Consider the following 26770-nt stretch of genomic DNA (forward strand, 5'->3'; position numbering starts at 1 on the left):
ACAGGTTTTATGGGGTTTATAGCCACTGTATATTACCACTGCATATTAGTGTGAGTATCAAAACTGTTGTAGAACACATAGTGGTTCTTTCTTTCTTATTGGCAGTACTAGAACCTGAACTTAGGGGGACTTTTAACACTGAACTACATCCTCATCCCTTTTTATTTTTTATTTTGAGATAGGGGTCTCATTAAGTTGCCCAGGTGGGATTTAAACTTACTAGTTTTCCTGCCTCAGCCACCTTCAATGCTAGGATCACAGATGTGTGCTAATGCAGCCTGCTTACAATGGTTATTTCTTTTGGAATGTTAGAGATCTTCCTTTTTTTTTGTAAACTCAAAAGTTTAACATTGTACATATTTTTTATATTTTACAATCATCTGAGCCTGGTAACGGCCTTAACTACTTCTAAACATTGTTTACTGATAATGTTTCTGTTTTTCATTTTTCTTAAGATCTCAGTCCAAACACCAAGCTGATGATCACATGAGATGTCACATCAACAACACTTTATTCCACCAAAATAGAAATTCACTTGACCTTTCCCTTTTCTCTGCCTAGGATGATTGTCCATCCTTCTGTCTGACAGTCTACATGTGATTCAAGGTCTTTCATATTTTTCATTGTTACACAGTTCAGATGTCTTTGCTTAAGGATGAAATAGTTTATCGCCTACTCTAGAATTGTTGTGAGGATTCAAATTTTTAGGCACATAATAGATACTAAATAAATGTTCATTCTTCTAGTTGTACTTTATTTCCTGAAATTGAACTTCGTGTTTATTTAGGGTGTAGTGTTCTAGTTATATTCATATGTGTGTGAAGGCATCATGGTATCTTTAGCATTGGGGACTAACATTTGATCTCCTTGAAGGATTCCATTTTAATACTGACTTGAATATTTTTAATACTTAGTTTTAAATTACCTTTTTTTTTTTTTGGTTTTTCTCCGGTACCAGGAACCGAACTCACGACCTTGCGCTTGCCAGGCAGGCACTTTTGCCGCTGAGCTAAATCCCCAGCCCCAAATTACCTTATTTTTTAAGGAATAATGTAATATGTTTCTTCAGATGAGAATTAGATAACAATTTAGATAAAAGGATTGGGGAGATGCACGATGTTGTAAACTTCTCATGGTATTGCAGGTTAAGATTTACCTAAAAGTAATGCTGTGTTAAATAAAATAATGTTCACTTTGTCTCATGCTTCTTAAAATAATGGTGTTATGGGTCATTCTTAGTAGTAATATTGTTTTTCCTTTACCCATTTTACCCAGCAGAATGGTGTAAGTGAATAAGAACTATGTCACCGTTGCATGTGTTAGAGGATCCTTCCGACTTCATTATCTTACCAGTATCTCTTTTGATTCTACTTTTATCTGTGTTGCTGTCTGGGATTAAATAATATTTCTTATAAAAAATAAGAAGGCTCACATTAGAATCTCCTGGCCCATAAATTCTCCTGTGAATCATGGGTGCTCATAATTGGTACTTTCAAGATCGCAGGGAAGTTTTGGAAACTTACTGGGTACACTTCAGCCTTTAGTTACTCGTTGGGTTTGGCTGTTACTTGAGGTGATTTTTTGTCTTCAGACCCTAGAAAATGGTAAATTTATGCTTTTGATGGAATAGATTGGCTTTTATAAATGTAAGTTTTCAATCTGTCCTGCTTAGGTTTTGAATTGGTACTTGAATTATGGAACTACAAATTCAGCTGCAATGGCCTTGCTGTAAATACTGTCCTCATCCCTACTGAGACCCCTCTCCCTCTCTCTCCTTTCCTCTGCCCTTTCCCTTCTCCTCCCCACTGCCCCCTTAACCGCCCCTCCTCATCCCTATTCTCTGTAGCTGCTATTCTAAACCTTTAACATTTTTTTCTCAAACCCACTCACTCTCCCTTGCATTTTTGAGTAATGACCATGTGTTCTTCAGAGGGGACTCAGAAAAGGCCATTGAGTGTGAATGTTTTCATGTGCTTTCTACCTGCCTACAGTTGTGAGTATCCTTTCTTACTATATTTCTTTCTGTCTCCTTTATTATGTGCCCTGGAACCCATCTTTCTTCCTTCTGGCAACTTATTCTATTGTTTAACTCTGCAGCTTTTTGATAGTGTCTATTGATTCCTCCTCCCAACTGGTAAACGTGCCTTGATTAAGACTTTCCTGTTAGTTGGTGAACTGCAGAACACAGATTTCTTCTGCAAGGAAATGTTCAATAGTCATTTCCTTTAAGCAAGTGTGCAGTAGTTTGGAAGTAGTTTGGAGGGTGGTTTCTACTTGTTGTGGCTCTTTTTTCACTTTCATTCATCCCTTTAGTTCTCAGTATTTTCCTTTTCCCCTTCACCACTGTATTTTTGATACCAGTTATTGGTATCAGTCAGTTTTGGTTGTCAGTTATTGGTGGTGTTTTTACTTGAGTTCTCCTGCAGTTGACATTGTTGTCCATTCTTCGCTCTCTCTCTCTGTCTCTCTCTCTCTCTGTCTCTCTCTCTCTCTGTCTCTCTCTCTCTCTCTCTCTGTCTCTCTCTCTCTCTGTCTCTCTCTCTGTCTCTCTCTCTCTCTCTCCCTCCCTCCCTTTTTTAGTTTTGCATTTTGAGACAAGGGGCTTACTGTGTAGCTCAGGCTGGCCCTGAACTCACTATATAGTCCCGCTGGTGTCAAACCCATGGCCACCCCGTGTCTCTGAGTACTGGGATTACCGGTGTGAGTCACCATGTCCAGCCCATTCTGCTTCTCTTGAAATTATTGTTCTCTTAGCTGTAAGACTATCCTTCATTTTTTTTTTTCTCTTTTTCTTAAAACCTTTTGTCCTTTGCCTTGTTCTCAAGGACTCTTCCATGATTCCCAGATTTTTTCCCCTCTTTTAGTCCTCTGCAGTCACACTAAATATTTTAAGGTTTCAGATTCAACATGTTGAAAATGAACAACCATATATTTTCCTAAAAACTTGTCTTTCATTCACACCTACATTTGTCCATGTTCACACTCATGCACAACTATATGCCCTAGTTTGTTGATAGCCCTGTGTGTGAGCTTTTTATGACTTCTGTTTTTTCACCTATCACATCCTTTATCCGTTAAGAACTGTTGCTTGTGGTACTTTGAAATTTTCACTTCTACTGAATTACAATTTTGGTCTACCTGTATTTCTTACTTCAGCTATCACCATTATGGTTTCTTACCTGTTTTCCTGCTTTTGATCTTTTCTCCAAACTCCTACCTCATCACCTATCTTCTAGTCTCTTGTGGGAGAAAAAGTCCACATTCCTCAAGAACACTGTAAAGGTGCTTCTCAACTTGCTCTTGCTGCCTGATGCAGACTTAACACACAGTGCCTTGTGAGTTCCGTGAGAAATACCGTGCTGCTTGAGCTTCAGGCTTTGAACATTCTTTTTCAGTGTTTAATTGCTTCGTGTACTGTTCTCTTTGTATTCGGTTAGCAAACTTGTCATTTTAGGGTTCAGTTCAAGCATATGGCTTTATGTCCTAATTAGAGAGCATTTGCTCACTTTTTCCTAGCATTGACCATTATTCTGATTAATCATTTATATAACTCATCATATATGCCAACAGTATGTAGAACATTGTAGCTACAGTACTTTTTTCTTTTACATGGTTGTACATGGATGTTCTGAGCTCTTGGAAGTATAGAATTGAGTTTAGGATATAATCTACACCTGTGAAGTGCTAGCCTGTGAATTTGTAGAACACAGACCTGTGTTTTACATGTGTTCTTCATAGTGCTAGCACACTGCCCTGCACAGTGACTTTTAGATATTGTTTATTTTATTTTTTTTTTGGTTTTTCTCTGGTACAGGGAACCGAACTCACGACCTTGCGCTTGCCAGGCAGGCGCTTTGCCGCTGAGCTAAATCCCCAGCCCTTTAGGTATTGTTAAATAACCAAATGAATGAACTTCAACTACTAATAATTAGTTAGATGAGTATGTGCCTCTTAGTACTAAAATGTAATGCTTCAGACATTTTCTTAAATTTGTCTTATGGTACAGTATTTTTGGAAAAAAATCTTATATGTTAACTTTTATGACTAAATATGACAGGATTCTTGGTTTTGAAAAATAATTCTAAATAAATCTCTACTTACTCTGTAATGAGACAAATGGATTTTATTATATAACTGGGTAGATTTGCATAACTATATAGGAAATACTTGTAGTTGTAGTCAGTAATTCATGCTTCTCTCCAATTCTGTGATATCTTACTTTTTTGGACTACTCATTGACCAGTCTAAATTGATACTTTCACTCTTTTTTGGCAGAGTAATACTGTATTGGAAATGAACTAGGAGTATGCCCAGTGATTTAATGATTACTGTTACTGGAGAACTTTGATATGTATGCTTAAGTCATCTGTTTTGTTTGTAAACATCTTCTGTTTCCCAGATATAGGCTGCTTGTTTTCATATGCATTGATTCTGCTGGTCTTAATTTAGATGTTACCTATTTTATGTGAATTCTCATAATGCCACTCCATTCAACGATGGTATGCAAATGAAAGGTAATGGTGTAAGTGGCTTCATAACTTACAAATCTTAAACCTTTTTAAAAAACTTTCTTCTAAATATGATACTTACTGAAAAGTTCAGGCACCCCAGAAAAATAGAAAGAATAAAACAAAAATATTCTTAGCACCTCACCATCTAGAGGTAGTATCTTCGTTAACATTTTAGTGTCTGAGTTTTTTGGTTTTTTTTTTTTATATATATAGCTGCCTGCCAGCCACCTGTCTCAGGCATAAGCAAACCATTATTGCTGCACTATAACTCAAATTTTGTTTTATTTTATTTCACTTTACTCAGTGATAATATAGACCTGTTTTCCATGTTATTTAAAAATATATCAGTCCACACAATTGTTAATAGTTATATACTATTTTATGTACTATAATCCATATAACCAGACTTCCACTGATATCTTAGTTATTTCCTTTTTTTTAAAAAAAAAAAGTAAAAAATACGGTGTTAAATTTAGTCTTTTCTCTTATCCATAGATTGGATTTGCTAGGTAAAAGGAAAGGCATGCTTATTTCTCGTTTTGATATGTATTATCAAACTGTCATCAAGAAGGCTATACTAAGCCAGCTGTGGTGGCACATGCCTGTAATCTCAGCACTTGGGAGGCTGAGGCAAAAGGATCGCCGCAAGTTGAAAGCCAGCCTGTTGTACACAGTGAGACCCTGCCTAAAAAACAAACCAACCAGCCTGGGCAATTCAACACCTTAGTGTGACCCTGCCTCAAAGTAAAAAATAAAAAAGGGTACACTAGATTACTAGACGTGCTTACAAAGCATGACCAGTTTTTTGACAAACTTTGTAAAGTGGGAACTAGCAGATATCTTTGGAGATTTAGTTGCCTATACCCTTCATTGTTCTTATATAGAGAGAATTACTTTAGGCGGACCTCCTGATAATTTTTGTTTTCCTCTGTTATAATACAAGACTTATTATTAATTGATCTTCACTTGACAGATTCCAGTATCCACATACTATTTTTCCTGTAAGGTTTTTAAAGGAACACTGATATAAGTCTACTGGAAATGTTAGTGATTGGTTTTCTTCTGCTAACTCTACCAGTTTTTATCTGATTGAGAAAATCGTGTCTCTCTTATGGTGCTTAAATCAGAGGGGCTAGTTTGGTTCAGAAAATTTATAAACTTTTACTAGGCTACTTTTATAAAAGTGATAATGTTTAGATGTTACTTTTAACTTACAAGGTCAAACCTGACTTTGGTTTTAAATAGAACAGGTTCTGAATCACTCAGAAGTTGAGTATTTTGATAATAAATCTTAAATTGACCATATTTGGATATACTTGAAATAAGGGGAAATAAGAACCCAATATTACTATTTTTTAAAAATCTGTGGAAGTATAAACTTGGAGGTTCTGGTTACCAGTTGACTTCTCCTTTCCATCCCACTGTCTTCCTCTTTATTGTGTGTTATTTATGAACATGAAAGAATAGTAAAAATATGTCTAAACAGGGCTTCCCTTTATGTCCATGAATCTCATATTTTTATGCCTTTTTCTGTGTTAGCGTCTGTTACCTACATTCCCAAATAATGCACAGCTTTTGCTCTTCCCAGTGAACACACACACACACACACACACACACACACACACACACACGTGAGCCTGAGCACGCACAAACTGAACCTTTTAAATTAGTCCCAACTTTGCTTCCTTTGTCACCCCAAAAAAGAGGAACAAAGTAGTGATGATGGAAGATTTGAGACTGGTTTTAAAAAAAAGAGAGTATAAAGATGAGTATTAAGTATATATCCCAGTTCAGCTAAGGCAGCAGTGGCTTGACCTGGTATGATTATATTTCAATCATAAAGTCATTAAACAATCCCCCCCTTTTCTCTTTCATCTTGCTCGTCTCTTACTTTCAGCTGAAGTGCTGGAGACAGCTGAGTTGAAAAAGGCTAGAGTTCTGGTCAGTTGGGGCAGGGTTAGAGTAAACCTAAGCAGAGCTGATTGTGGCCTAGACTAAGGCACTGGCGGTGGTACCAGTAAAAGTAGTTGAATTTGAGAAATATTTAGATTATAGAATAGATTCTCCTTCTTGGTGTTTCAAACATACCTGCATTATCAAAAGGGTAATTGAAGTATGATATAATTTATTTAGGAAAGATGTTAAACAGAAAGCACAATAAAACTTTGAAAAGAAAACTAACTTTATAAAGAAGTAGATTGATTTGCTCATAAATTGTTTAAAATGGTAGTTACAAAGCACCTCTGTGCTAATGCATGTTATATCTAACCAAGAAGGTGTTGGCTGAATTTTATATATTGATAAGATCAAATAAGAAATTCTTGTTTATTTTGAAAACATTGCTAATAGATGCATCTTTGCACAAGATGGAAGAATGGGGATTGAAATTACAGCTAAAAACAAAATTCACAAAACAATTTTTGAAACTTCAAATACTAGGCAGTGAAGTACAGCGATTGCTGAGAGATGGGCAACAAATGAAGAGCGAGCTGTGACTACCCCCAGCACAGTGCCCTGGGACAGTTCCATGCTTGGCACAGAGAGAGAGAATCTGGTGTTGTCTGCATCACAGAAACCAATCTAGAAATCCATAGCAGCCTAAATGGCCACAGTTCGGAAGAAAAGAGTACTAAGGAGGGCTGATCCCCCCCACAGAATACTGTGAAGATTTGCAAAGAGTTCTCAGAGCTCATACAAGCCAAGAATAGTTCCGTTCCCACCAGCTAGTGTGGAAGACTTCATAATATGTGAAGCATCAAGGGGGGCCACAAGGAAGGCATTTGTTTCAGTAGCAGGGCCAAATTAGCTGTAGGGTAAATGCTTGCCTCACCCCTCGTACAAACTTCAGAAGGAAGACCTGAAAGGATCAAACTTAATTTTTAAGCAGCTTAATTGCAATAGAGGACAAAGGACAAAGATAATTACGCAAGCTGGGCATGGTGGTGCACCTCTGTAGTCCCAGCACTGAGAAGACTGAGGCAGGAGGATCCCCAAGAGTTTGAAGCCAGCCTGAACCACATCATGAGACCTGGATAAAAAAAAAAAAAAGAAAGGAATGCAGCACCAAAGAAGATTAAAGTCATAGTATTTGTTATTCTGTCCAGTTTCCAGATAGGAAATTAAAGCCCGTGTAGAGAAGATGCAGTAAGTCCAGATTGGCCCGGAAGTAATGGACAAATAGTACAAAGCAGCATCAGTGTTGTTTTGTAATACAAACCATTACAATAACTGTATCCTGTATGTTTAAGAAACTAAGGGAAAGATTAAACATGCAAGTGCAGATGTGGATTGTGTATCTGAAAAACTAAACTTTTGGGTGTTTAAAAGTACAGTGTCTGAAATGAAAAATAGATCGGATGGGATTAATAGATTAAACTTTGGAATTAATAGATTAGGCTTTGGAGAAGATGAGTGTAGTGGACTTGAATATATAGCAATAGAAACTTCAAAAAATAGAAAAAGTTAGGCGTGGGGTAACATCAGATGGGCTAGTGTCTTAATTACTCCTCTTACCTGTGGGACAAATTGGCTCACGGTTACAGTCCATTGTTAGCCTGCTCCAAGGCGGAAGGGAATGGTGAAGGGCCTGGGCACAGGAAAGCTGCTCATGGCGTGTCAGCTAGGAATCAGAGAGAAGGGAGGAGCTGAGAAGTGACCCTTCCTGCTCCTGCACCCGCTGATCTGCCTTTTCCTATCAGAGCCTCTCCCCCAACTGCACACTCAGCCATTAATCTCACCAGTGAGTAGAGCACCCCCATAATCTAGAACCCTTCCAGAAGTCCTGCCTGTGAGTACATGAGGCCTTCGGGGGACATTCTGGCTCCTAACACCTGCTGTGCATGTAATTGGAGTCCCTGAAGAGAGCAGGTAGAGTATAAAGAAAGATTCTGAGAAATATTGGATATGTCTTTTCTGTGTTTGATATCAACTGTAAACCCACAGATCACAGGAGCCCAGTGAACTGTAAGAAGTACAAAGAAAACTATACCAAGCCATATCCAAGAAACAGGTCTAAGAAAAAAGACCCATTGTTTTTTGACTGAACAGAGATACAGATAGCAGCCAGGTATGGTGCATGCCTGTGATCCCAGCACTTGGGAGGCTGTGGCAAGAGGGTTACTGTGAACTTGAAGCCAGCCTGGGCTACATAGGGAGTTCAGGGCCACCCTGAAGTACATAGTGAGACCCTGTTTCAAAACAAGGGGCAGATTTCACATTAGAAATATTACAGACCTTCCCAAAAGAGTTAATGACATCGTACCACAGTGATGTATGCATACCCATGTTTATAGCAGCACAGTTCATAATGGCTAAATCCTGGAAACATTATACATGTCCAGCAGATGAATGGATAAAGAGAATGTATTTACACACAATGGAGCACTACTCCGCTGTAAAGAAGGTTAAGCTTGAGTCCTTTGTAGGAAAATGGGTGCACCCTGAGACCATAATATTAAGGGAAGTAACTCGGCTACACAAACTTAAATACTGCGTGATTTCTCTTATATGATAAACTGTCTGTATACATATCACAAGAGATAATAGGCAAGAGAGAAACAAAGTATTATAATCCAGCATAGACAGTGTATCTAAAAGTGTACCGTGATCTAGTACAGTTGTCTTACATGTTTTATGTGTTTTTTGCCCATTAGTCTGGTTTTTAATCTTATATATGATAACTAACTTTATAAGGTCTTATGAATACATTAATCTGATGCTGGCAAAATAAAAGGGGGGTGGAGGGAAGGGAAAAATGTGTAATGTGTTAGGAACATGTACCAGTTTCCCCACAATGTATTCATTATGTGCTGCAAACATGTACAGTACTAATAAAATTCAAAAATGCTTTTAAAAAGTACTATAAACCAGATTACAATATACTGCACATATCTTTACAATACAGGAAGAAAAAAGATGTCAGTCTATAATTATGTATTTCGGAAAAAAATCTTATAAAAACGGAGTCAAATCAGTGTATATGAAAACTGGTGAAATTGGAATTAGTCGTTTAGTTAAAAAATATTATACATGTTTATTTCATGGTTTTGAAAATGTTCTCTGGCTACAAAAGGTTTATCTTTAGGGAAAGATAATAAAATGTACTGTTTCTTGTGGTATAAAGTGAAAGGGCTGGGAGTATAGTTCATTATGAGAACACTTGCCTACTGTGCTTGAGCTCCTGGATTTGGTCCTCAGTACTACACTAAAAATTTTTAAAAAGTGAAAATACTTTCAGATATTATAAAATAATTTTAAAGAATTCATCACCAACAGATATTTACTTCAATAAATATTAGAGGAAGTAGTTTAGCCACAAAGAAAACGATACCCTCTGGAAATCTGGATCTACACAAATTAATGAAGAACACTTGAAATAATAACTTACGAGTATATAAGAAACTTTTTTCCTAAAAATTTAAATCTTGAAAGATGGTTGTTAAAAGCAAAAATAGTAACAGTGAGCTCATAGGCTTTTAACATATAGAAAAATATGAGAGTAGCAAAATGTTTGAGGGTAGAAATGGAAGTATAATATGATGATGTCATACCGTAGCTGAAGTAGCAGAAGGGCTGGACAGTAGTGTTACATACTGAATTATGCCCTCCCCATTCGTGTGTGTTGAAGCTTACTCGCTGTTGGGACTGTATTTCGGGGTGGGGACTTTAAAGAGGAAATTGAGGTTAAAGGAAGACCTAAGGATGGTTCCCTAAGCAAGACATGGCTGTTATCCTTGCTTATAAAACAATACATTGGTTCTGGGAGTACGCAGGGAAAAGGCCATGTGAAAATTCAGTGAAAAGGCAGCCATCTAGGAAACAAGGAGTGTGGTCTCAGAAGAAGCCACCCTTCGTGGTACCTTTATCTTGAAATCCTTGCTTGTAAAACTCTGAGCAAATGGGTTTCTGTTGGCTAATGTCCGGTATTTTGTTATTACAGCACTAGCGGTCTACGAAGATTAGTACTTTAAAGCCTAAGGCAGTCCCTACAATAATAGAAGAATTTCAGCAAAGTCAAGGGAGGAGATGAAATGAAATAAAATACTACTTAGTTAATCCCAAGGATGACTAAAAAGAGGGAGCGCAAAAGACATCTGACGGAACGGAAAGCAGGAGGATAGGTTTGAATCCAATCCTACCACTACTCACATTAAATGTGCATTGTCTAAACATCACAGTAATAGGTAGTTTTTTGTGGGGGGGTCTTTCTGAGACAGGGTTTCACTGTATAGTTCAGGCTGCCCGTGAACTCATTTTGTAGCCCCAGGCAGGCCTCGCTTGCAGCCACCCTCCTGTCCCAGCACTAGCCTGCCGAATGCTGGCGTACAGCTGTGCACCACCACATCTGGCTTTTTGAGGGGGGAGCGGTTAATAACAGGCAGTTTTGCAGACTGGACCAAAAAACATGCAAGATTCAACTGTGTGAAGCTAAAAATTAACCTACTTTAAAATGACAAAAATAGGTTAAAAGTTATACCAAGCTAGTTTTAAAAGAAAGCTCCTATCGCTGTATTTATGTCAGACATATTAGATTTCAAGGCAGAAAATATTACTGGGGATAGTCATTTATCTGTAGATGGAGATAGTTCCTCAAGATGATGGATAGTCCATTTTTAAATGTTTGTGCAACTAAGAGCTTTAAAATACATGAGACCAAAGCCTGATAGAATTGTAAGGAGAAATAGGGATTTCAACACTCTTCTCTCAATAGGAGGAAGAGACGGGAAATCAGTAAGGGGATAGGATACTCAAACAACTCAAAAAACCAATTTGTCATAATTCACATCTTATAGAACACTGTGCCCAGCAATAACCAAATACATGTTTTTTTTCACGTGTACATAAAGAACACTGACCAAGACAGACCAATTCTAGGTCATGAAACAAATTGTAATAAATTTAAAAGAATTCAAAGTAAACAAATATATTTTCTGACCAGAATGGGATTAAGTAAGAAATAATTAACACAAGGATGTTTGGAGAATATTCATGTATTTGGAAAATGAATACACACTTTTAAATCACTCAGAAGTCAAAGATTAATGTAAAGAGAAATTAAAATATTTTGTACTGGATAAAAATGAAAACATCAAAAGTTACAGGATGCTGCAAAGTCAGTTATCACAAGAAAGTTTATAGCACCAAATTCCTGTAGTAGCATTCCCAAGTCCATGACCTTAGTTTCATTCTTAAGAACAAGAAAAAAGAAGAGCAGATCAAACCCAAAGAAACCATAGGGGGAACAAATGAAGATCAGACCAGAATCCAACAGAACATTAAATAGAAAAATAGAATAAAATTTATGAAACCAAAACTGGTTCTTTGAAAGATGTTTGAAATTGATAAACATCTAGTCAGGTTGATTAGGAAAAATGGTAAAAGACAGAAATTACCAGTATCAGGAGTGAAGTAGGTAGCATCATTAGATTCCACAGATATTATAAGACTATCAAAGTAATATTATGATCTACATTATGGCCATACATTTGACAAGAGATGAAGTGGAAGAACCTTTGAAAGACACAAACTACCCAACTACACTCAAGAAGTAGTAGTGGTCAACCTGATTAGCTCTAAATCCATTAATTGAATAGAATTGGTAATTAAGTACCTTCCTACAAGAAAGCCCAGATGACTTCCCTGGTGAATTCTACCTAGGACTTTAGAAAGAAAGTAGTGCAAACTAAACCCAAACTTTAAAAAAAGAATTATAAAGGGTGGATAACAAAACCAGACAAAGACATTGCATCAACAGAAAACTGCATACTGGTAATTGTACCTACTGGTTGAAATTCTTAACAAATTTTTAGCAGTTGAAGATGATAGCATATCAGACTAACACATCCTGTAGTGATACATCTCATTAATTTAAGATTGGTTCAATATTCCTTGCAAACCAAGAAATGGCAAAAAACATTACCCAAGCAAAATCAATATGATCACCTCAGTGGATAGCAAGCATTGGACAAAATCCAACATCCATTTCTGATAAAAACTAGCAAACTAGGCACACAAAGGAACATCCCTAACATAATAATGTACATTTATGCAAAAACTATGGCGTGTGTGTGTGTATTTCTTAATTTTTAAATTTTTAATTTTTTGGTCTTTTTGAGACAGGGTCTCTCTATGCAGTTCAGGCTGGCCTTAAATTTATTTTGTAGCCCATGCTGGTCTCAAACTCGCAGCGATCCTCCTGCCCCAGCTTCCCAAGTGCTGTAATTACAGGCGTGTGCCACCATGCCTGACTTAATAGTCTTAATGGTGGGAAATGAAATGCTTTGCCCTAAAGATCAGAGGTAAGATAAGCGTCTACTTTCACTACTTCAGTGTGGTGTGCTGAGGAGTATGTTAGTGCTTTAAGGCAAGAAGAAGGAAAAAACTGACTTAATGGAAAAAGGAGTAAGTGAAATTGTCTTCTTTTTAGAGCCATAATCAAATATGTAATATGATACAAAATCAGTATATCCAACTGAGTTTTATTTCTGTAGGGTAATGGTCTGAATGGAGGCCTCCAAAAAGATGAGTTCATACTGTAATCTCTAGAGCCTGTGAACTTTACCTTGGTTGAGAAAGGGCCTTGAAAATGCAATTAATGATCTTGAGATCATGCACCCTCATTCATCAAGTGAACCTAGATCCATTGATAATCGCCCTTACAAAAGTGAGGCAGAGTCCAGTGTGGTGGCACCTGCCTGTAATTCGAGCACTCTGGAAGGCTAAGGCAGGAGGATTGCAAGTTCAAACCTAGGCGGGACAGCTTAGCAATTTAGTGAGACTGTCTCAAAAAGAATAGGGCTGGGTTGTAGCTCAGAGCAAAGGCCTTGGGTCCCATCCTTAATGTAAAACATAACAGAAAATCCCGCAGAAGTGAGGCAGGGAGATTACATGCAGAGAAAGTAATGTGAAGATGGAACTTCAGTCATGTGCTTGCAAGCCAAAGAATGGCAAAGAGTGTTTAGTGGCCACTGGAAGCTAGAAGTATGGAATGGATTCTGCTCCAGCCTGTTTGCAGGAGTAAGAACCTTAGCACCTCTTTGTTTGCAGCTTGTGTCCTCCAGAACTATCAGAAGACAAAGTTCTGTGGTTTTAATCCACGAAGTGTGTGACAGTTTGTTACAGCAGCTATAGGAAACTGATACATATGTAATAGTCATACTATTTTTAAATTTTAAAGTTATACCATTTATAGTAACATGAAACATATAAAATACTTAGGATTAGCCTGACAAAAGATAAGTTCAGTACATTTACAACTGTGAAACGTTCCTGAGAGAAATTAAAGACCCAAACAAATGGAGACAAATTGATTTAAGATACCTGTCTTACCAAAATGGATGTAGAGAGTCATTGCAATTCTAGTTAAAATCCTGGCGGGCAATTGGATAGAAATTAATAATCCTATTCTTACATTTATATGAAAATACAAAGGACGTGTATGCCAGCCCACCTTAAAAGGTGTAACGTATTGTACCTGACTTACAGTAATGCCGCACCAGTCAAACCAGTGTAGTAGTGACGTGTGTCGAGAAAGCAGTAAAGCAGATTAAAACACCCAAAAGCTAACTCACTCATACACAGTTGATTTTATTTTTATTTATTTTTCGGTACCAGGAGTCAAACTCAGAACCTTGCGCTTGCCAGGCAGGCATTTATACCACTGCGCTATATCCCTGGCCCCACAATTGGTTTTAATAAAGGAGCAAAATCTGTTGAGTGGGGAAAAAATGATACTTTTCACAAATAGTACTAGAATGATTGGATATTTATATATAAAAGAAAGTTCATATGTATACCTCACACTGTATAAAAAATGAACTCAAAATGGATCATAGGCTTAATACAAAACATGAAAACATAAAACTTGCAAACGTAGGCAAAAGTATCTGTGACTTTGGTTAGATAAGTATCTCTTAAGTAAAACACACAAACAAAAAAAAACAGTCTATAGACCCATAAAAAAGAACTTAGGATCCTTGAAAGAGAATGGAAGGACAAATCATAGCCAGAAAGAAAATATTTGTGAATCATGTATGTGACAAAGAACTTATTCCTAAATAAAGAATTGTCAATATTCTATGACAGAAAACAAAAGAACTCAATAAAAAATGTTTAAAATATGTGAACAGACATATTCTCAAGAAGATACAGGTTGGCAAGTAAATCATTTGGGAAATGCAAATTTAAACCACAGTAAGATACCACTACACACCTATTAGGATATCTGAGATGAAAAAGACCCTGAAGTTCTGAGGACTTGGTCTCCTGTTAGCACTGGTGGACTTACTAAAATTGTGCAACTACTTTGGAAAAAGAGTTTACCAGTTTCTTTTAAAAATTATATATACATGCATACCAAGTGTCCAACCCACTCACTGCCAAGTATTTAAGTGAAGAGAAATGGAACACATGTATATACACTGAAAACAATCTAAACATTCAGGATAAACAAATTGTGCTAATGTATATTGATGTTGAATACTGAACAACAGTTAAAAACAAGTGAAATGTTGATAGAGGTAATAACGTGGATGAATCTTGATGCTGCATGAAAGAAGCCAGTCAAACAAAATTACATATGTATGATTTGTTTATATAAAATTCTGAAAGGTGCAGACTAACCTATGATGACAGCTGCTCAGTAGTTTCCTGGAGACAACCCAGTAGTGAGACAGGTATTGTGGTAGAAGGGAAGAAACCTGTGATGACTTACCATGGTGGACATATTCATTACATTGATTAGGTGATTGCCTTATACCTCTTTACGTGTTAAAATGTGCAGTTTATTGTGTGTTAATTGTATCTGAATAAAGCTGCTAAGAAAAAATTACCAGGTCATGTTTCACTTGTTAATGATGCCAGTTTATGAAGCCATTAACGGTTAGGGTTAGGGTGAAGCAAATTGAACCTTACTCGAAGAAGCTGTACCATGCAAGGTATTTTATGCTTTTGCGTGAGTAAAAAACACTGAACAATTTTTAGGAGTATTAGTATGTTTCTTAGTCATTCATTCCATCACTGTGAGGCAGCTTTATTTTTCATGGACTTTTTCTTGCTACTTGTTGCAACAGAATATTACATAAATAGCTTATGTTCTATTTCCATTCAGTGTAAACCCTTTCTTGTCTTTGTACCTAATTAAAAATATTAATGTCTGCACCTTTTATTTTATTGCAATGTTTATTAATCCCTTAATATATATGTATCTTATTGAAGTCTCCAAAACATTAAATACTGAATTTAATGGAAAAAAAGTTTGTATGGAATAATATAACAAAAGTATAAAATTGTATTAAACCTAAGTTTAAAACCTCATCAAAAAGTTATTCCATTACTAAAAAATATTGGTAATTTGTATATAAACAATTGTTAGCTGGGTTGGGTGAGATGTCTGGATTAAAATGTGTTCTCTTACTTATGACACAACAATGATAAAGATGACACTTTCTAAGCTAAAGGTCAGAAACCTTGATTTATTATGTTTGTGTCTAGAGATTAGAGGTAGGGATCGTATCCAAATGTTGTAAGATAGTGTTATTTTGGAGAACACTACATATGAAGCACTTGGTGGTGCGTTTTATTGCACAAAAATTGCAGGGTAAATTTAAGTATATAGAAATTTTATTGACAAATTCTCAAAAAGCAAGCATCTGTTTTGAGTAAATGCTTATTTTTTTAGAATGTGCATTTAGCACTATTTAAGATATAGATTAGCTAGGATTTAAGATTAGGATTTAAGATTATGACTAGGCATTAATGCTCATGCATATTTTATGAAAAATAAAAATTTGATCTCATAGAGATAAACCTAGGTAGTTAAGAAGGATTTATTCATTTATTTTGTGGTGCTGGCAGTGGAACCCAGGATCCAATGCGCCACATACCCAACCTGGAAAGGGATTATTTCAATAACGGTTCAGGTCTACAGTCCCAGCACTTCAGGAAGCTAAGGCAAGAGGATCACAAATCCATGCCCAGCCCGGGCAACTTAGTGAGACTCTATCTCAAAATAAATTAAGAAAAAAAAAAAAAGTTGAGTTTGAAGACCCTGTGTCAGTGATGGTGAACCTTTTAGAGACAAGTCCCCAAACTGCCACCCAAAACCCACTTATTTATCGAAAAGTGCAACACTGCAATTAAACCTAACTGAGGTTTTAGTTTAGAAAAAAAACAAAACTCCTACATTAACACCTTTTGTCTTAAAATCAAATCACATGCTTGCCATATGTTCCCCACTGCTTCTGTAGGTTCAATCCCCAGTAACCCCTGCCCCTAAAAAGAGACTTTGGAAGTAACTTGAGAAACTCAACTTGGAAATCCGATCATGTGTTGTTCACTATAACTGTAGGACATATATGAAAAGGCAATACATATTTCTCAGGAATATACTTAAAATATCATATGTGTATATGATTTTCCAGTGTAGTTTTGTTTTTCCTAATGATTTTGTAACCTTGGAAATCCTCATCTCTCCTAGGCGTTTTTGGAACCTTACCAATATACCAAATAGTTTTTATCTTAACCTTCATCTTAAAAACAGGTATAGGTTTAACTGGTACATAACTAGCTCTGAGATACTTGTCATGCCAGTTGTTCCTTTATAACTGGAAGTGTGCTGCATAAGTAAAATGTAGTGGCTTGTTTTCTCTACCAGAAATTAATTAGGTATTCACGTAAGCAACATGCTACTATTTTTGAAAGCTTTAGAATTGGAAAGATAATTTTAAAAATACACTTACATGATATAAAGAAATTTTTTCCCCTTTGGAAAATATATTTTAATTTTGGCTTGATTTTTCTTTTTCAGAATTTCATGTCTTAGATGTGACACTAAATGAGCTTCATCCTGTGTTTTCAGGAGTTTTTTTTGTACCAGGAATCAAATTTAGGACCTTGCACTTGCCATGCAGGCACTGTGCCACTGAGCTATATCCCTGGCATCTCCGGGTGTTTTAATTAAGCCCAGATTAAGTATTTCTTCTATATTTTACCACTGTTAACTTGGTAAAAATAGTTTAGCCTGGTCATAACTGATAATATTATTTGTTTTAGAGTTTATAAGTAGATTAGCCTGTTGACTTGTTAGCTTCCAAATCTAGTGTTTTGAACTCTGTCTGATGTGACTGTTTAAAAATGTCATTCTCAGATAAGGAAACAACTTCAGATAAAGAAGTTGTTCTTGATTTTGTAGCAAGAAGTCCATTTAAAAATTTTCTGCCTTGCATGGAAATTCACATGGACAAAAAAAGACTATGAACTTGACATATGGTCTCATAACTGTCTTGTAGTTTTAAAGTTAGAGGTACAATACCACTTGTATGTAAAATAAGTTCTACTACCACTGTGAAAATTGTTTTTCTGTGTAGTTTTATGTAATAAAATACTTTAAATGAAACAAGTCACATTTGATACTGCTCAGGCATTGGTGGCTCTTTGATATTTAGGTTTTTTTTTTCCTATCTTGATTTCTCCCAGATGTTTGCCTTGTTGTTAAGTGTTTATCTTGCCTTTCCTCTGTTATTTAAAATCATCCACAATTTTAGGGAAACTTTTGTGTTCACAGAACAAAAAAGTGATACACTTTGGACAAAAGGTTGCTTTGACATTTATCTTGGTAGAAGTGGTTTAAAGCTACTAAATCTGAAACTTGTTGCTCAGTTTTGAGGTAGTTTCAACCTCCCAGTTCTCAAAAACGTGTTAGGTTCATTCATTAATGATGCATGCTTGAAAAATAAAGGCAAATTTTACACATTACAATTCTGCAAATAAAATATTAAAATTCTCAAATTTGAATACCAAATTTCTCTTGAAGAAATTCAGTACACTATGCCAAAGAAGAAATGGAAAGACTTGTCAAGCTTTCATTACATTTTTACTCTGTAAACAAAGCATTGTGGAGTAACAACTAGTAGATTCATTGTTTCTTGGGGGCCTAAAGTGTGTTAACTTACTATATTTGATTTTTAAATAGACACCAAATCCTACTGCAAGCGAGTTTATTCCTAAAGGAGGATCAACCTCCAGGCTGAGTAACGTGTCCCAGTCAAATATGTCCGCCTTCTCTCAAGTTTTCTCTCACCCATCCATGGGAAGCCCTGCTACTGCTGGATTAGCACCAGGTAAGTTGAGTAACTGCTTCCAGTGAGTTCCAGATAGCAACTTTGTCAGCACCATTATTTATTAGAACAAAAATTGTGTGCTTGAATGATTCACTTTTGAACACGTTGAATTTTATGTTTTAATTTTGCGTGCAATAGGCCAAACATATAGTAAAGAATTTTAAAGCAAAATTAAAATGTGAATGAAGGGTGTTTTAAAAACACAGAATAAATTGAAAGGATAAAATGGTTGTTTAGAAGAAATACCTGTTTGTAGCTAGGCATGTGCTTATTATTTAAAGTCAGTAATGCTATTTCACTCAAAAATTTTTGTAAAGGCATCAGAAATAAGAGGGAATACTGATGTGTATATATGACTTGAAGCCCTTCTTTTTTTAAAAAAAAAAATAACATTCTCAATACATCTGTAGATATAGTACCATTCAGATTTTTTATTATTATAAATGTTATAGTCGAAATTTAAATTGGGTGAAGTAATATTGCATCAGGGGTCACAGTAGTAGTGAAAACTACTTTTCTATCATTTTCTTCGAGTTATACCCATAGTGTGGTGGAAGAGTGTGCACAAAGCAAGACTTACACTCAGGATTCTGAGGCACAGTTCATAGTGACTCTTTGAGAGACCTAAGGTGTTACTAAAGTCTTCTCTTTTTATATTAATGATTCAGGCAAAATTTGTATCTACTCTGTAACAGCCATTAATCTTAATATAGAACTATTAAAAATATCTTATGTAATTAACACCGCCCATCTCCACTGCTCTGTGTCTTGTTTGGAAAGTAAGGTAGGCATAATCATACTGATTTCATAGCAAGCATTAACTAGGCGGTTATTCTGTAAAATGTTTGGACTGCACGCATAGATTGTTTCTAGAACCTGTATTGGAAAGTCATCTCTTGGTCTTGGACATTCCAAAAACAAAAGTCAAATGAAATATGCACACCCTACAACAAAACCAAAAGATTTATCTAGATCATTCTAGAATTGTCCCTGCTGCAAGGGCTTAGTCTAGTAAGGTTTTGATACTGATGCCAAATCAAGAACAATGAGTGGAGATAGAAATGATTATGGGATAGAGCATCTATTTGAGCATACACAATATCCTGGGTAGCTCAGTGCTTGAATAACACAGCCTTTGTTGCCAAGGATTTCATCAGTGCCTCTTTTCCCCGCCATTCTCTCTCTCTTGCTGTCCCTACTATGTCCTCTCTTTTCTAACCCACCTCTTCCATTTGTCTCTTACCATTTCTTCTATTCATGATTCTTTTCAGCTTCAGTTAAACTTACAAACTTGCCATGTTCCTTAGAGAGCAGTGTCAGAATTAAATATCCTTGATGGTCCAAAAGTCCTGAGTAGTGTACTGCTGTGATATCCCTCTCATTGGGGTATGTTTGCCTTGTTTTTTTTTTTGTTTTTTGTTTTTTTTTTTGGTTTTTCTCCGGTACCGGGAACCGAACTCATGACCTTGCGCTTGCCAGGCAGGCGCTTTTGCCGCTGAGCTAAATCCCCAGCCCCTGTGTTTGCCTTGTGTACAGTAGCATAATCTACAGATCAGCCATGTACCTGAAAAGAGACATTGTCCAGACTTCTGAGTAGTATTATAATTTACCATTATACATCTGTTTATCAAGCATCTAAATGAATGGGACGTAAATGTTAATCACAGACCATTGGCTTTCTTAAGTACCTTGTATTAGAAGTAAATATTTTGTTTAGATTTTGATTAGACTGTTTCAGGCCTGCCACTAAAAAAAAAGGCAGTGCCAGGTATGAAAGCCAGGTTCTAAATACAGAGGTACACTACCATTGAATTATACCCTCAGCCTTCCCAACCCAAATTCTTTTTTAACTAATGAGGAAATAAAAATATTAAAGAAAACTTTATTATTTTTTTTTTAATTTTTTTTATTTTTTTGGTTTTTCTCCGGTACCGGGAACCGAACTCACGACCTTGCGCTTGCCAGGCAGGCGCTTTGCCGCTGAGCTAAATCCCCAGCCCCCTAAAGAAAACTTTAGATTTTGAGAACATTTAAAATTTTCCATTAATACTCGTGGTATTTGCTTAAGCTTTTCAATAAGTATTGTTTGTGGGGTCTTCCAGTGGCCCTAATTGGGCATCAGAATTTAAATGTAGGATGAAATGAATTAATTTTAAAACTTAATTAGCTAAGAGTCTACTTACTCCTTTAGAGAACCTTAAAATGGTCATTATATTCCTATTTATGGTGAGAGTAGTGACTGTCTGGAACCATTGGAAATAGATCAGTGGAGCATATTAGCTAATGAAATAAAATACTTTGATTATTATTTTATAAATAACAAACTTCGTGACTATTTCAAAATATTCAGATAACATCAGCTAAGCTAAAATTTTTCTGAAAGTACTGGAATGACTATTATTCATATTTTTCCTTTTAGTTAATGACTTAACACTCGGAAGATGAGCAAAGAAAAAAAATTAAATGTGCCTTCCTTTCGGAAAATCATTTTACTCCTTAAGCATTTTCCATCATTTCTTATTTATAGATATTACATTTTTCAAGGCCTGAAAAAGGTTTTTGACATTTCTACTTTAGGTTATATAAGGTTATGGTATTTCTTTATCTTTAACACTTCTTGCGTACTATAAGTGTAATAAAGTGTAATAAATTGATAATTTTCACTTACAAATTTTTGTTTTGTTTTGATTATTCTGCAAACTATTGCCCTTTAAGATATGTCTATTTACTTTTTTTGTTTTAAAAAAACTTGAGTTCTTAGGTACTTACGTAAACTAATGTTACTTTTCTTTAAATGTGGGAAAATATATCTAACTCTATATACCTAAATATATATTCTGATAAAAAATAAAAATATTTGAGCAAAATTGAACTATTCATTGACATTTTGGGTTTCCTCAAATTGCAAAGAATAAAAGTAATGTCTAGCATAAGAAGACTCTGAGTGAATTGCATTTCTGTCCTAAAATTTGTTTTGATCACTTAAAAAATACAATCATGTTTTTATTTTTATAAATTTCAAAGCAAGAAGTAAAATATAGAAAAAGTGTTTCAGTTTATTAGTAGCTAACTTGATTCACAAAATATTAAAATTATGTAATATGTTATTTCTGTTGATTATATATAATGATTTTATTCTATTTTAATTTAAGAAATCGGTGATCTCTCATCTTAGTTATTTTGTGTACATTTATTCTGTGAACAATAGCTACATTCCTGAGTAGTTGTAAAAATAATTAAGGCAAGGTGCTATAGTTGAGGTTGTCTTTGAGAAGCCCTACAATTATATGAACAACTTTCATTTATAAATAACGCATTTTTCTTTGGTTAGAGTTTTTATTACCATCTTAGAAGTTCATAGAATTTCAGAAATTAACTTTCCAAGTTTGTTACGTAAAAATACTCTCAGATAAGGTGAAATCTAAAGATAGATCTTTGTAATTGCACTTGCTTAGCAAAGATTTTTTTGAGTGGAGTTTTAGAAATGAAATTGCGACTATGCTAAGCATGTGAAATAATAGCTTATACTTTAATCCTTTGTGCCATAAAGATTTCATCATGGAAACTAATTACTTCCTTTTCATTAGAATTTGTCCTAAGATCTCTGAGTTGAGAATAGACTTTGTAAATAACATCTTAGTCTACTTTAGTAGCCTATTTTAGTTACCTTTTAGTTCCAAATTGGTGGTACTACATTTAAAAATGATTTTTTTTTTTTTTGCACTGGGGATCGAACTCAGGACGTTGTGCTTGCCAGGCAGGCGCTGTACCACTGAGCTCTATCCCCAGCTAAAAGTGATTTTAAGAGAAGTAGCACGTGACGCAGCATAAATTTCTGGTTAGTGTTCTCATATGTCATCTGGTAGTTTCATATACAGCTTTGACTCAGGAGCTGAGCATCTCTTGCTCTGGTTAATTGTGTGGATGTTTGGGAAAGAGATTTCTTGATGTTTTGTTTTTTACTTTGAAAATGTTATCACTGATGTATAAGTGAGAAAAAGCAACATAGTGACTTCAACATTTTCAAATATCTAATCTTTGAAGATGAGAATAGTGCAGGTTTTTGAATCACTTGATATTTTTTATTGTAAATTGTAGTAAATGTTATACAATTGACTTGGAGAGAAGAATGATTATTGTACTAAATGTAACATTAAGAATTGTATTCTTGGGGCCAGGGAGATAGCTCAGCAACGCACCTGCCCAGCAAGTACAAGGTCCTAAGTTCGATTCCCAGTACCAAAAAAAAAAAAAGTTGCATTCTTTCATATGTGATTTTATTTTAGAGGTTTTTTATTTTTGCTGTAGTAGGGATTGAACTCAGGGCTTTGTGCATGCTAGATAGGTACTCCACTGCTGAGCCACATCCCCAGCCCTTACAGTTTTTTTTTTTGAGGAAAAAAAATAAAGAAAATATTTATATTCTTAAGTCCAGTTATGAGTTACTGAATGATTATTATATCGTCCTGAAGGTTATGGTGCTAAGTTAGTTGATAGGTAAAACTGGCCAATATGGTCACTTTAATTTTTATCTTGAGAAAGGGGAAGTGCTGGGAGGGAAGGGAAGAGAAAGAAAAGGGAGAAATAAATATTTAGCATTCTTGTTCAGGAACATTAAAACACCCTGCAAATGTAGACATTAAAAATAGTTATTTTGGGGGGCTGGGGATTTAGCTCAGTGGCAAAGCGCCTGCCTGGCAAGCGCAAGGTCGTGGGTTCAGTTCCCGGTACCGGAAAAAAAACCAAAAAAAACAAACAAACAAAAATAGTTATTTTTGTAATGTTGAATGAAGGGTTTGGGTAAGAAGATCTTCAATTTTAAAGTTCTGTGCTAAAAAGATAATAAAAATCTATGATTCATTATTCGGATGGCATTTCTTATCAGATGAAGAAATGGAATTTTAACCCATCACAGTTGTATAGCATTTGGTATAGGCAGTACTCTCACGTTGCTTGTTGATCTAGGTGGAAACTTTGAGGGTTCATAGTGCCAGTCTGTGAAAGGGCATTCGTGATAAATTGTGATCTAGCCTTGTTTAGTCATTTACAGTAAGAAGTCATTTACAGTAATTCATTAGCTAAGGCAGCCCAGTGTACATCCTGTTTGAATGAAAATGAAAATTCTTTGCTATGCTGATCTAACTGTTTATTCTGTGTTCCATCTACTAGCACTAGTTCTTTTTGTTGAAAGGAATAAATCAAAATGGTTTCTATATGAGGGCCCTTCTTCTATAGGCTAGTTTTGTATTTATGTGTGTCTAAAATTTGTAAGAATGAAAGGCGAGAATAAGCCAAACTGGGGGAAATATTAAAATTAATATCATTAGGCAAAAAATCATGAACTTTTATAAACGGTAAGGACTGGAATTCTAGTGTGGATTAAATTAAACACACAGACATTTCCGTCTGGCTGTGTTATCACTCACACCCATCTAAGGAGCGTGACCATTAGGAAAGTAAGAAACAGTTGGGGGACGAGTCTGTGGTTCTGTAGCATACCTGACTTCCTATTTACAATTCTGTTGTGTATCTTAGGCTTTGTGCTAAATCACTCAAGGCACAAAAGCTTCATAAGCTGTCATTTAAATGGTTTTGTGTTTATTAAGTGGTATAATTATTGAAAATCAAAATTACAAAAATATGTAATATAGTTCTCAATTATCACCATGTTTAACCAGATACAATGCTGTTCATTTTGTTTTCTTTCGTTTTTTGAGACAGGGTCTCACTGTGTAGTTCAGGCTAGTTTTAAAGTCAGTATGTAATCCAGGCTGGCCTTGAACTTTCAGCGGTCCTCCTGCCTCAGCCTCCTGAGGGCTAGTGGGGATTACAGGCATGCGCCACCGTGCTGGGTGGATATAATTCTAAAGATATTTTCCTTGTAATTATTTTTAAGAGTCAACCATTAAATGGATTCTGTGGGATAATTCTACCACAAACCTATTTTGATATTCTAGTATGAACTGATTTCTCCAAATTATTTTTGTGTTTACTGTCAATAGAGGTAGTTCAGCATAAAAATATTCTTATAATTGCTTTAGATATTAATCTAGATTTCTAAGACATACTACAAATTCCTCAAGAAGAGGCCATGTCATTTCTCATCTATCACAAATTTAGGCATAAGTGGTGCTTACTCATTTAGCAAAACTTCATTTTTGTCTTGGGAAATAATTTCTTAGTTGGTGGATATTTATTAAGTACGGTGAATTTTAATAATTCAGTATGCATCTTTGAAGAATGTTTAAAAACTATAAATGTTCAAATATGTAGATAGCAAAAGAGGAACTAAAATATTACTGTTAAAAGTTTAACAGCATCAAAACTAGAGTCGTTGTGTGTTTTAAGGTACCAGAATATTCTTGAAATCAGTTTTAAAGCATTTGTAAGTATTATTTTTAAATTAAATTACGTTTCCATTTTTTTGTAACTACTTTGTTTTTCAGATGTAATCACCAGAATCATTCAAAACTTTGAAGGCTCTCTAGTTTGAGGAGTGTTTTCCACATTAAAAAATAAAGTCAAAAAATTATTTTTCCCCTAAGATCAGGAATCCCCAAGGTTTTTGTGAAGAGGAGCTTTCTGTTGCCCAGTACTGTTAAGCTCACCCTAGACTGGGCTGCTTTGTGTCTGCCTGCATGTGGTTACAGATCGTTATGTCCCAGGAAAGGTCGTTAACGGTAGAACAATAGGATTGTAACCAGGCTGAGAAGCCTAGCTGGCTATATTCCGGTCCCAGTTGGGAATTTCAGGAAACTGAGGCGAGACGTTTGTGGCACAGAGGGGGATATGGCTGCGGCAGCTGACTTGGAGACCTGTCAGGTAAGGCTTAAATAGCTCCCAGTGGACCAGATTCTATTGTTTGGGAATCCCTGGTTGTTTTGTCCTGTTAGGTTTGAGAATTCCTCTTGTGGGCTCCCTGTTTTAATCACAGTCTTGGCTGTCTTTTCCCGTAAGTAGGGGACAGGGACTTAATGGGCATGGGTAGGGTTTCCTACCACGGGTTCAGTGACCTGTAGCTGCAGCAAAGTCTCCTATGGCTTTTTGACTGCTTCCATTGGATTATGACTCAAAGGTCTTTAGAACACAGTACTAGTTTTTCTAAAGTAGCTGTGGTTTTCCATGTACCGCTTGGTTTCTGTGTTTTAGAGTCTTCATTTCTGTAAGAAGATACCAGATGATTTTTAAAGTTTATCAAATCTAAAATTCCATTGTTTAGTGAGATGCAGATCTGTATGTGGAAACAGGCAAGTAAACAGACAAAAATCAAGAGAGTGATAAGAGATAGCAAACAAGGGAAGACCTGTATGAAGTATGTGTTAAACCTCAGAAAAGGATTTTAAGTGGCTTATATAGGGACTTCCGTGACTTAGCTTGTATAAATAGAAAATCCCAGCGTGTCCACCTGCGTTTCATAAGTAGAGGTCAGGAGAGTCTGGGGAAATCCTTGTGTTGTAGTGTTCTGAATGAACTGAAGGGCAGAAAGCATGAATTAAAACCTAAGAACATTTATGATTCTTAGTCTTGTTTTTTGTTTTCCCTCCCTCAGGCAAATAAATAATGAGCTCCATGGACCATTTCTTTTCTAACCCTTGGCTCACTGGTGCATAGTGGATTGTGGGTACTCATTAGGGTATTTGGTGAATAAATTTACTGTTTGTGTTATTTGTATAGTCAGGAGCATATTAATTCTGTAGAAATGCAAACAGTCCTTCTGTTTCTCAACTTGTGTTTCTTATCCCTTCATTCTTACCTTGATGTGAAAGCCATCCTCTTACTCTTTTTGTCTTTCAGATTGTAGAGGGGACCATGTGGGAAGGGTCTTAGTTGAAAGGAGAAGAATTAGTGATGTAGCCCTTTTCAAATCCCTTGATGCGCATAGGAATATAAAGCTAGTCATGAATGCTAGCAACAACCCTAACGTAGTCCGGATATTTATGGTGATAATGTCTAGTTCTGGGTTTTTAGCAACGAAGCTCTTACTGACATATCTAAAGGATATTTTACAATTTCGTAAGTGCTTTCCTGTGTTTTAGATAGGATTATAAAGATTTTAGAGAAGTGTTCCTAAAATAGTAACTACTAGTACTTTAAAGGGTGGAGGTTATGTAGTTGTGAGAAAACATTACAGTTCAATAGGAT

The 26770-nt window shown here is 35.8% G+C and overlaps 1 protein-coding gene across 1 annotated transcript in view; it reads left to right on the forward strand.

Moving 5' to 3' along the window:
* The window catches only part of Pan3 (PAN3 poly(A) specific ribonuclease subunit), a gene marked incomplete in the record, with an annotated part of 146064 nt that overhangs the window by 60248 nt on the left and 59046 nt on the right, over positions 1–26770 (forward strand). The window contains 1 exon segment of the mRNA XM_013505498.1: positions 18481–18628. Within this exon segment, the coding sequence (XP_013360952.1) occupies positions 18481–18628 (148 nt within the window).

This window comes from Chinchilla lanigera, unplaced genomic scaffold (genome assembly GCF_000276665.1).
Source record: "Chinchilla lanigera isolate Chin_1 unplaced genomic scaffold, ChiLan1.0 scaffold00096, whole genome shotgun sequence".
Taxonomy (NCBI): Eukaryota; Metazoa; Chordata; class Mammalia; order Rodentia; family Chinchillidae; genus Chinchilla; species Chinchilla lanigera.